Source organism: Vipera ursinii (genome assembly GCF_947247035.1).
Source record: "Vipera ursinii genome assembly, chromosome: 1".
In the NCBI taxonomy this organism is placed as follows: Eukaryota; Metazoa; Chordata; class Lepidosauria; order Squamata; family Viperidae; genus Vipera; species Vipera ursinii.
In genome coordinates, this window is record NC_139512.1 from 203148439 (window position 1) to 203161309 (window position 12871).

Sequence of the window (12871 nt, forward strand, 5' to 3'; positions counted from 1 at the left end):
TCTAGATCAGGAGTTCCCAACTCCCGGTCTGTGGACCGGTACCAGGCCGCGGCATGCCAGTAACCGATCCGCACAAACAAGCAAAGCCCCAACCGCGGGATGCAGGCAGCACACAAAACCATGCACTCTCTGGTCCATGGAAAAACGTCTCTCCACGGAACCGGTCCCTGGTGCCCAAAAGGTTGGGGACCTCTGTACTAGATTATCCCTTCCCACATACTGTATGCTCCCCTCCCCAGTTTTCAAATTCTAGTAAATAAATTATTGTCCTGGTGATTACATTTACATTGCTCTGAATAATCTATCCTATGAAATGAAAAGCATCAGGGAAGCTTAACTTGCTTTGTTCACTCAACAAACATATTTAATCTGTAACTACTGCAAAACCTTAAGTAGGCGTGCTAGTAACGTCTTTGAATATGAACTGGTGTGAGCCACAAGGCATATCTGCCCACTGTAATTGCTTGGAGCCAGAACTGTAATATAGAAAAAAATGACCAATACTGACCTTTCTTTGCCAAACTATTATTGGGTTCATATTTTTCAATCAGTTGTTGAACCTGTTCTTGCTTCAAGGGCGGATACAGAATTTCATTTAACCGTGGGTCTCTCTGCTTGAAGTTTATAAATTCCATCATCTGGTCCACAGTTAGATACGGTCTGCTCTTTGCCCCTCTGATAAAAAGAAAAACCATTGAAAGATAAAGAAAAAGAAAAGCAATGTGAGCAAGCATCCTACCTATCTTCTTCTGTTATGTTTCCTGGGTGTGCTAATACACACGAGAACAAGCTCTTGAAGCGTAGGTTTACACTGATAATGGACTAGTTGTTTGATTATATTCCATTTTATTGAGCTTCATGTAACTTCCTCCTCTCTCCCACATTGTATTAAAAACTGGAAGGGATGGAGAATGCTGCCAAGGATGCTAAGTCTATAACTCAAGGACTATCTCTAAGCCTGAAGCTACAATGCAGAGAGGATTGATAGGCTAACACTTACTATTAATTTTACTGGATCTAAAGTAACTATTGTTCCTGAATATCTGCCTTCATTGTTTTGCCTATACAGGTAGACCTTGACTTACAACAGTTCATTTAGTGACCATTCAAAGTTTCATCGGCACTGAAAAAAGTGAGTTATGACCATTTTTCACAGTTATGACCTTTGCAGCCTCCCCATGATCACGTGATCAAAATTCAGAGGCTTGGGAACTGGCTCATATTTATGACTGTTGTCATGTCCCAAGGTCATGTGATCCACTTCTGTGACCTTCTGACAAGCAAAGTCAATGGGGGAAGCCAGATTCACTTAACAACCGGGTTACTAATTTATCAACTGCAGTGATTCATGTAACCAATGAGGCAAGAAAGGTCATAAAATGGGGCAAAACTCACGTAACAAATGTCTCACTTAACCACAGAAATGTGGGGTTCAATTGTGGTCGTAAGTCGAGTACTACCTGTAGAAGATATAATATAAAACAACAAAAATCACCTTCTTTGTCCTTTTACAATCTAACCAAAATGTGAAAGGAACAAAAAAACACCAGAGATAAATTACATGTTATGGTTTCTTTGCTTCTCTGGGGCTCATGGATCCGTGTGAAAGGCATTGGAAAATGCACATATTAATTGGGCACAGATGAAGTTTCTTCAAAACATTTTCTAGGGGAACAAGGGTCACATGAGGAACAGTGAGCATATGAACTAGGCAGAACCACATCACAGATGAGTAGTACCGAGTTTTCTATATATTCTCTCATTCTTGAAGAAAGACAGTTCCCTGCTGTTTTCAAACTGATTAGCCACTGGTTTTTCTTCGCAGAAGTATACGGAGTATGTAAAAAATGAATTCTAGGTCCACAGAAGTTCCTACGACCGCAAGTTTCCCAAACGTGATTTGTAAGATGCGATTCTTTTGTAAACCATTAAAAATTCAATCATGCCTTTCTCAATGTCATATGGGACAATTTGTTAAAAGATGAAAGCATCCCCATAATGATATTATTTTTTTCTGTTTGATCCAAACTCATCAGACCCTCATTGGCTCACTTCGAACAGCCACTGCCACAAGTTTATACTTGCAAATAGGCCTGCCACTTTTCCTCATATTATCATCAAATGCCATCAAGACACAGTGCTGCAGAAGCAGCATCTACCGACATCCTTTAGGGAGAAAATAAAATTATAGAGCTATAGCTAAAACGTCGGAAAAACCAGACTAGGAAATTCTATGTAACTCATAACTCCTGACAAAAGAATATGTGTTTAAAAGCTCTGACACCAATTTTTAAAAATTGGAGCAATTTTGAGAGGAAAGATTTAAAATACAGAACTTGAAGAGAGTGTGGTAGCAGAGAAAAGAATTTAAACATTTGTCCAACCAGAATTGCTCCATTTCAATCATGTCCTCCTCCAACTTTCTTTCTCTCTCCAGATAATTCCAACTGTATCCATATTGGTGTCAGTATTCTCTTTCATGCATCTACAGTTAAAGTCCCTCTAAATTCCAAGGAATTCCATACCGAAGGCATGACTATTAAAACCATAAGGAAAAGGAATACATCTGATATTCATTGTTAAACTGTTTGGGTTTTCCGTAACATTAGAATATGAAATAATAGCAGCTCAGCTGTCAATTTAATTTTATATTGAATGCAAGCACTGACAATAGGCACTGTACTACATTGTCTTCTGACTTATCTTTCTGTTATGTTGAAAAGATTATCAAGGCATGTACTGCCCAGTGGGTACCTCCTGACCACTTTGTTTACCTGGAGCTCAAACCAGTTATGTCAGAAGATAAATATAATCTGACGGTTACATTCCATTAGGAATATTGTATTGTTAATGTTCAAGAGATCAACGAAAGTGGTCGAGCCTTACAGAGAAAAGTTGTGACTCTCAGAACAGCTGATACATTAAAATAATAAAACAAAAATATCCCAAACTCTGGTGATCAAAGGATGATGCTAGAACTGGAAGAAAGCAATTTTCCATTGGGAAAAATATTATAACAAATACAGAAGTGAAGAAAAATGTAGGTTTCTACAACTCCTTACAGTTCTAGGAAGATGTGGTCAATTTCAGGTCGAGGACACAAGTTGCTCAAAAACTCCCTATATATTTCTGGAGTGAAGTCCTCTTGAGGAATGGAATCATTCTGGAGAGGAATTAAAACACAGCATGTAAAGTAATGATTTTTCAAAGTTGTTGTTCCTTCTCAATTGTTCAGTTTTTTTCAAAACTTTCAATCTGCTAACAGTTCTACTAAATTTCTTCTAATTTACTTGGCTCTTGTACCTCCTTGGTGTTTTGCTGAATATTTGTTACAATCAATCTTTATTTATGGTTACAGACCAGAATTAAAAATTAAAATGTTAAAACAAAACAAAACAGACATAATAGTATATTACAGTTAGTGATGAGATGGGCATCCAAACTCTGCCTAATTTTACGGACAATATAGCAGAATTTAGCTATGTTCAAAGAAACTATATCATACTGATCCAATAGTAATCATTGTACATAAAAGAGACCAGAATTTCCCAGATATTTTGTCAGATAAAGAGTTATAAAATGAGTGCATGAATCTGTACAGAGGTTGCAAAACACATAACAGGACATGAGATGTGGTTTCAATGGCCCCTTGTCCACTGGGGAACAATCTCAGTTCATATGGGACTTTTTTGTATTGACCCTCCAGAATTGCTGTGGAGAGACCATTACAACATGCCAGAATAAGAGTCCTCTGAAATTTAGAAACAGTTAATATAAATGTCTCACGGGTTTGCGAAGCAAGGCCTGACTGCTCAAGAAAACATTCTTGGGTAGAACAGACAGATCCTGTTTGACTTCCTAGTTTTTAATATATTGTTTAAATACACCAAATGCATGCTCCTAGCCCATCAGTGAGACCTCCTCCAAGTTGCTGGAGTATTTTTAATCCGTGTTGATTTACAATTATCTTCCATAAGGAGGGGGCTCAGATCTGCATCCTATTTTCTTACACCCATTTACACCCAGCATCCTTATTGAGTTTCCAATATGACTTTTTTATTCCTCCAGCAAACAGTCAGTATCATATTCTCCCATTTTCAATGGTGCAAAAAAACAGTATCTCAAACTATACTTGAATACCTTGAGACTGTAGACTTATCAGGAAAAGAAAATGAAAAAATGGAATGAAATTTTGATTTAATGGGTCAATTTGAGAAGGGGCTGTCTTTTAGTCTTGGAGAGTGCTAGATGTGAAGCTTTTAAATCAATTTTTCATAAATATCAACCTCAGTCCAGTTTGTTGTCATACAACAATAGTAGAACGTAAATTATATGTGGTGGAATTATTCATTTTCCCAACTTCAAAATTCATTTTTCTATAACCAATAAGAACAAGAATGCATTGCTTGCACTGCATTATTTATTTTCTGTAAAAGTTGAAATAATATAAAACAGAAATATAACCTATGTATCCCCGGAATAACTGTCAAGTTAAAATCAGCATTTCACAATTACTATCGTAAAAATATTTCTACCCGTCTAAAAGAATCACAGGGAACATTCTTTCAGCTATGCTGTTAAAACCAAAAATTCACAAGTTTCCATTACTGACCAACTTTCACAAATTGGAGCACTGTATGTCATCTTGATTGCTTAACTGAACAGCTTCCAAATTGCTAGATTTACTAAAAGAGACTACTTGAAATATGGAAGAAATTTATAACAAAGATCAACAACTGCTGGAACGGACCTTATGCTAAAAAAGAAAAAAAATGGATTTATTTGACCATAGTTAAGATGGGAGATGTCCTTTTGATGTCCATCTCCCATGTTAATGTGTTGTGTATTGAAGTTATTTGTTTGTTTTTTCTTAAAGGAGAAATGTCTCTGTTGTTGAGGTTAAACTTTAGATTTAGATGAGGATAAGGTAAAGGTAAAGGTTCCCCCGCACATGCGTGCTAGTCGTTTCCGACTCTAGGGGCCGGTGCTCATCTCTGTTTCAAAGCTGAAGAGCCAGCGCTTGTCCGAGGACGTCTCCGTGGTCATGTGGCCGGCATGACTGGACGCCAAAGGCGCACAGAACGCTGTTACCTTCCCACCGGAGTGGTCCCTATTTTTCTACTTGCATTTTTACGTGCTTTCGAACTGCTAGGTTGGCAGAAGCTGGGACAAGTAACAGGCGCTCACTCTGTTACGCGGCACTCGGGATTCGACCCGCCAAACTGCCGACCTTCTGATCGACAAGCTCAGCGTCCTAACCCACTGAGCCACCGCGTCCCTATTAGATGAGGATACTGGGACCTTTTTATGCTTTTTAAAGGGAGTTTTGCCTACGGTTGAGAAATGGGAGTTTTATATTTGTTAAATTTAATATTTTAAACCTCTGGAGTTTTTGCTGACAATTGGGTAAGAAGAAGATGTAATTATTTGATTCGTTTATTACTAAAAGATGGATTATGGAATTAAGAGTAAGTGATGAAAAGAAAATTAGGAGATTGTACTTCTGATGAGAAGTAGCTACCTTAAAGGGGGAAAATTGTATTCTTTTTATTTCATCAGTTGTTTTTTAGCAAAAATATTTTTAAAAAGACTGAGCAGCTCCCATATCTGTAAGGTCCAAATGCTATTCTGATCTGGTTAGACTGGAAACATATTAATTATTAATGGATGTTTCATTTCCTCTCTGTCTCTTTATCTGCCACCAGATAGTGAACTCCCTTCCTATTCTTACCTTATACTTCCTGCCAACTAACTGTTGCTGTATTGTCTTTATTTCCAAATATTGCTCCAAAGAAATTTTCTCAACTATCAACGTAGTTTGAAAAGGTCATCAATTTGAATGCAAGTGACTGGAATTGAAAACCATTTCAGAGCCAATCAAGAAGTCTTTTCTGACAACTGTAATTTTTTATCCATTATTGGTCAATCACAAATCTTTTCCATATAAATCTGGTAATTTAAAATGAATCTGTTTACTGTTTAATAGAAATGCAGCATTTCCCATCTATAACTCTCTTTTTTTGGTAGCTGATTACAGTTTTTTTAAAAAAATGTTTTAGCATTTTAAAAAAGAAAATCTGGCATGTCTCCTTATGGAGAAACACTACATTACGTTTTTGTTATCTTGTTTCTGTTATTTCCCATAATAACTGAAAAAATTAATTTCATTTAAATATTTGTGTTAAAATTATTTTCCGTACAAGTGAATCACATTGCATTTAGTTAATTGAAGGGTATGCATGCCTCCAAAACCAATAAAGTCCTTTCAAAAGTCTAACAACCCTCCCCCCCCCCTTCAAACTATGCATCTTTTTGTTTCACTTTTATTCTGATCTGGTAAAGCTATCAGCCAGTTGAGGATTTTTAAAATATTTTCATGTTGTTATCTTCTTAAAATAAATTCTTATTTTTTCAACTACTTTCCAACATTGCTTATAACATGCATTGGATTTCTTTCATTACACTTTTACTTCTTGCTGAAAATTAAAGTTATGCTATTCACGAAATCCCCTAGCCAAACTGTAACTCCAACTCTGTTCTTGTCAAAGTCAACCCTAGATGTCTTCTAAAGTAGGGGTGCCCAATCCCCGGGCTGTCGACCGGCACTGGGCTGCAGCATGCCAGAAACTGGTCCATGCGAACAAGTGAAGCCCCAACTATGGGATGCAGGCAGCATATGAAACCACAACCCCTTCCGGTCCGTGGAAAAACCTCTCACCACAGAACTGGTCCCTGGTGCCCAAAAGGTTGGGGGCCACTTGTTCTAAGGTGTAGGGCTCCAAATGCATGACTCATCCTGACGTAATCATGGTGAATTGCACATATATTGTGGGACACTAGCAGAAGCAGCATCAGTCAACCACTGCAGTGAGATAACAAAGTGTAAGGGAGCAGACAGAAATGTTACTCAGTGGCAGAGTTCTGCGGAATAATAAGTACATGCATTTTGAAAAAAAATGTTGTTCGAAGGCTGTATAACCATGTACAACTTCTCATACATGACATACCTCCAACAGCAAATACTTTTACACATTGCCTCTTATTTATCCAGGGTTTTTTCAACTATTTTGATACGCTGACTAGCAGCTATTAAATTAGTAGTTCAGTATCACAGCCATTTAGCATTTTGTGATTGGGACTGTGCTTGAGTAAGTATTTTTTGTAAAAGTACAAAAATGTTCTGATTTTAGCTCTTTTAAGTATATTAGGTCTTTTCCTGTAAGCTAGTATATCCTCTTGTATCATTTACTCTTTCAAAACTTTTAAACTTCTCAACCTCTGTAACCATAAACTGAATTGGGTTTAAACTTAGTCATTATTTATTTATTAAATTAAATCATGACCAAAATTATTTATTTATTTTCATTTTGAAGAATTTAGTTGCAGTACCTAGCTGTGAAGAATAAAACTAAGCATTCACCTAAACAATTCTAAAAAACAAACTTCTCATCTTAAATTTATCTGCTGAAATAAATAAGATGCACCAACCTATTCATCTTTCTCGGTTCAAACAAATCTTTATTTTTCCCCCTTACTATATCAATACAGAAGCTGGCTACTTCAATCTACAGACATATGATTGCAAAATTAAGATGCCATACCATCATAATCATTTTTGATGGGAATATTTGGATTTGCATACCAACTATTCTCCAGGAGTGTAAGTGGTTTAAGCACAGATCTTCTTTCATTTTATCCATATAAATACCTTGTATAGAAGACTGGTCAGAAACAGAACATTGATTTCATTTGTATGCATTGTCATCAGAATCTTTATACTGTATGTTTTCAATTTTGTAAAGCTTTTATAATCAATTTTAATGGATTTTAAAGGATTTTTTTAATTCCACCTTTTTCATATACAACTCATGATTGTTAATATGTAAATATTTCTTCCCGCTCCTATTTTCCCCACAGCAACAAACATGTGAAGTGAGTTGGGCTGAGAGTGATTGGCCCAACTGGTTTTCACGCCTAAGGTGGCACTAGAACTCACAATCTCTTGGTTTCTAGGCCAACTTAACCATTACCCATTTTAGCTATTATGTTACATTATTGTTGCACAATTTGTTGTTCACTCTTTTGCTCTGATCAATGGTGAAATATATCATTGTATTTATTTATTCATCCTGTAAATTTCCACGGGAGGGGTCAATTGAACCTGGGTCTCCCAAGCCTAGTCTATCTTCTTAACTAGATGATAACCAGTGATAGAAAGACTGGACAGAAAGAGATTTCATGAGAAATCTACGTATTTCATGCTCTTCTACGTATTGAGAACAATGCAACCACACTGGCAGCAGGAAAAGGTCAGGCAAAGGTGAGTTTGCCTACAGAAAATGTTTGCTTTTTATTTTCCCCCAACCCACTTCACAGAGCAGATAGATTGGAGAGAAAAAGATTTCAAGAGAGTACTGTAAATTGTCTGTGTAGCATGCCAACGGATACCAGCCCCAGACTGCCAGTTTGACATTGCTTTCGATGTGTAGAAGAGCAAATATACTCTCTTGAAATCTCTCTCTCCAATTTTTCTGCTCTCGTATTCCTGTGAAATCCCTTCCTCTCCAATCTCTGCTCTGCGGGAGGAGAAGAAACTATAAGTCAAGACAAGACTAGTACCGCCTATAATGACAATGTCATGATTGAGGTATGCTGTGGAGGCAGTAAATGAGCTGTAAAAAATTTTTCAGCACCACTGTATTTTCAAATAATTGCTGAATGAATGGTCAGTAAATGAGGATGACATGGTACACACTCCAAATTAAAAATACACATTCTGCTTCTAAAGTCTCAATGTTAACAATTATTACATGTAAATGAAGGGTGTGAACCATATAACATTTAGCTTTTTGCACTAAGTATTATACTTTAATGGGTTTCTATTTCTGTAGAACATTCAAACAGTTAATTCTTTGCTACTCAGGGAAAGTCACTGACAAATTTTGCTGTAATATACTGTGTAATATACTACATTATCAGAAACATGATAAAAATCATTATGTAGAAAGTATCAAGAGAGATAACAAAAATAATTAAGCTTATGCAAAATTATAGAGAGTGGATGGGTAAACATTTGCTTATGGGAAGGTACTCCTGAAATGTCAAAGTAAACATAAAAGGTTTTGATCAAATATACAAGAATGTAGCAAACGTACGCCTAATTTGCTTAAATACTGCTGTGTTGAGAGAAATTCTAAGATAGGAAAGCCATAGCCATTATTTATCTCTTTGCTTTGTACAACTACTAAGGAAATAAAAACTGGCTATATAAAAGATACTGTTGTCAACTTTCTTACTTCTGTTTTTTGTTAATTTGGGGTTGTTTTTTTAAATAGACAGGGCCTTTTCCCCCACAACATCCCAGTGACTGGAAAAATTCCCCGGAGCCAATAGAAAGATCAAGTGATGTTCCACATTTGCCTCCCCTCTTTAAGATATCTGCATTTCATGTTGGGTTGTCTTTCAAGAATAACCTAAAAGCTTTAGCTATGAAGCTTTCAAAAGGAAAAGCGAGAAAAATACGCATCCCATTAGTTGATAAATAACTTCATTGGCCACCAAAAATGGGCAGAATGTTGACTTTGACTGAACAAACCAGAGGCCATCTTGAACTAGAGTATCTGGAATACAACTTCCCCTTTCAACATTGCTGCTTTAACATTAAATGTGCCCAACTTCATCTCTGCAGCTTGTGGGTGGCTATCAGTCAGCCCATTAGGCAGACCAGAACAGAAAATCAACTCTACAGGCTAGAGTTGACTAGAACTATATCTTATTGAGATAGGCTATAATAACAAAAGCTTGCCAGCATGATTGTGCTATATCTCCTCCCCAAATTTATCCCAATGAACCAGAGGGAGTCTGTCTGAATTACTTCTGAATGTTATCTTGCTTCCCAGGACATAATTTTCATCCCTCTTTGCTTATGTAACAGTTCTTGCATATTTCTGTCATGGTAATTTCCCTTCCTCTTTATACTATTAAAGCTGCATAATATTTTTCTTGGTGCCTTTTATTTTTGGAGAATTCTTAACATCCCATATGCATCTTTGTGGCATGTAGGAGGAAAGCTTACTAATCAGATAATCCTCAGTGTCTCTCCCCATCAGAGGGAATCAGCGTTGCCTGCAAAAAGAGACTGATGAGACACTTTTCCATACTGAATGCTTTTGTCTACTGTCAGCATGGATCAGGATGTACGTGAAGGCAAGAATTAAATAATTTTACATTTTTCCTACCACAAAGACACATTCCACGTTGATTAAACCAAAAGTTGGCAATATATCATATATCCTCACACATCTGCTCACCAGGCTCTCTCAGTTCCACCTACCCAGGAGTTTCTCCATCTCTTGTTTGGCTATCAGTAATCAGCACTGATTTCCCTAAGCACTTATTACAAACTCTGCTTCTGTTCAGGTTTTCTATGGCAAAGTTGCTTCTACTGTTTAACCTTATGTCTAAAGATTTACAGTGCATTTTTTAAAAAAAATGGGTGTTTTATAATGTAGTCCTTAAAAGGTTTTGCCACCCATCCCAATTTTAAAGATGGGGGCATACATCATTTCAGACTCAAGATTTCACTCTCCGAAATGTGTAGGAGACGAACTGCCACTGAGAACCACCCCTAGAGCTCTTCTTCCTTAGATTCAGATCGAAGCACTTTAGACTCTTTTGGGGAAACGTATGACATGATATTCTCTTGCCCTGCTGGAATTTGGCAAAATGCTGAATACATTTCTCCAGAACATCAAAATCCCTGTTGAGGCTCTGACATATTTTTCTTTTTCTACCCCAGTGCTACTCGTTAAAACAACAGCCAATATCTTTCAGTAAAAAAGCCAGTTAAGAGTAGATACAGCAAATTTGCTAAGCTGGAATCCCATTAGAATGCTGAGCGATAGGATGTGCCCAGAGACTAGTGTATAAGCTTATTGGTGCTTGAAAAATTCTAGAACTGACACACACTAGAACTAATATCAGAGTGGCTGGATTGCATGGCTGGAAGAGAAGCAGTGGTCAACGTTTCTTATTTAAAGCAGAGGAAAAAGGTTTCAATACTTACTCTAGCAGATGGAAGATTACAAGCTTCCAGTGCAGTCTCAACACGCTTTCTGTCAGAGGAGAATAAGCGATAAATGCTGCAAAATTAAAAAAAGAAGAGTAAGGGTCTTCACTAATCCCTCATATATTCTTGATCTGCTGGCATCACACTGTCCAAAAGATTGCCCCCCCTCTCTGTCTTTCTGTCTCTGTCTCTCCAATGAATTTCTGTAGTTGGCTATCTCTTTATTCATCTACTCAATGCCATCTAAATATCATTACTCTCCATCTAACTTTAGAACCAATTCAGACATTACAGAAAAATCCGTTTGAATCTGTTACCCTGCATTATTTGGGACAAGGTGACACAAGCAATGTCAAGTTGTTGAAGCTTAGGATGCACAATTTTTCAGACTGAGTTTTATATATTAGTAAGATATATTTTGGATGTAGGTAGAGGTGTGGAGGATTCTGTTAGAATGAATTTGCTAGAAGATAGTTCTTGCCCTTTCAGTTCTGCACGTGTTATACCCTGGACGGTATCTCTTTACTCTCCTACCATCCGGTAGGAGATATAGGAATATAGCCAGCCGTACCAACAGGCTGAAGAACAGCTTTTATCCGTGGGCTGTTAGGCTTTTGAATGGGATATAATCTTATGCAGAGTTGACTTGGGAGGCCGGTGTGTGGTGTAGTTGGTTCACATAGTGTGGTGGGATGGAGGGTTTGTTGTCACTGTGTGTTGGGGGGAGAGAGCACAGGGGGAGGCTCAGCTAATCTCAATGTACACATGTTGTACTTTGACAATAAAGGTTTATTTATTCCCTACCCTGAACAAAGTCAAATAATATTCTAGAACCATGTTGGAGATCCAGCTGATATTTATGAAGCACAGCTCTTGCTATCACTCACTTTCGACCCACACTAATGGAACCTGGGGTTCAGCAAACACCTGATTTACATCCCTACCCTACAGATCAAATGGCTGATATCAATCTGTAGCCTCCTATGCTTCCATGTTCATATCTTCCACCTAAATAGTAATCTAGGAAACTACTGGGCTGCCATTAGCAAACAAACTGAAAAGTGTTGCATATCCAATCTGTACAAAATAAATCTGATTCACTCAACTTTATTTTTATGCCCCTCAGCCATGGTCTTTTCCAATTCTTAATTTCTGAAACAAAGATTTTGTTCCCACTGTGGCGGCTAATCTAACCATGAGTTGTATCCTTGCACACTACAATTGGAAATCCCATATGATTTGCCAGAGACATTATGTTGCCTAAAGTAAAGGATTAAATTCCCCGCCCACCTCATTCCTGCTATTCCACATAGGGAACATCAATCAACAAGTAGTTGATCATACATCAACATTGATTATGTTATACTGTACTTAGTTGCACTTGTGGATAGCAGGTTAATTGAGAGTGCATTTCAGACTAGCTATATGAGAAACATGACTCTTCAGTCTGACATCTTGCCACTATTCTGGCTCAGTGTATGGTTAACCCAAGGGAGGCTTCATAGGATTGAATGCTCTTCTCTACTTATATTTCTTTTACAGAACAAAAGTTTCCAGTCGTGCCTTCTTTGTCACATGCTAACTCTCTATCTATGTTGGCATGTCTGTGTGTGGTGTGCAGAGTTCTTTTGTATGGTAAAACAACCAAAGACACCCCCCCTTCCCATGTACAACCTGAAATGGTATAATCCAAACACAGCTTGACCATCATACAGTGAAGAGTACTAAACAATGATGAAATTTCACGGCATGCTTCTATTTTTAAATGGTGCCTAGAATGTCAGTTTCATAATACTATAGAAC

The 12871-nt window shown here is 37.4% G+C and overlaps 1 protein-coding gene across 3 annotated transcripts in view; it reads right to left on the reverse strand.

Annotated features, from left to right (window-relative positions):
* Positions 1-12871, reverse strand: part of PLCB1 (phospholipase C beta 1) — a 471912-nt gene that overhangs the window by 166783 nt on the left and 292258 nt on the right. For all 3 annotated transcript variants that reach the window (XM_083362231.1, XM_083362232.1, XM_083362233.1), the window contains exons 7-9: positions 11066-11141; positions 3063-3163; positions 509-675 (exon numbers count right to left, since the gene is read on the reverse strand). In XM_083362231.1, the coding sequence (XP_083218357.1) occupies positions 509-675; positions 3063-3163; positions 11066-11141 (344 nt within the window). The remainder of the gene's footprint in view (positions 1-508; positions 676-3062; positions 3164-11065; positions 11142-12871) is intronic.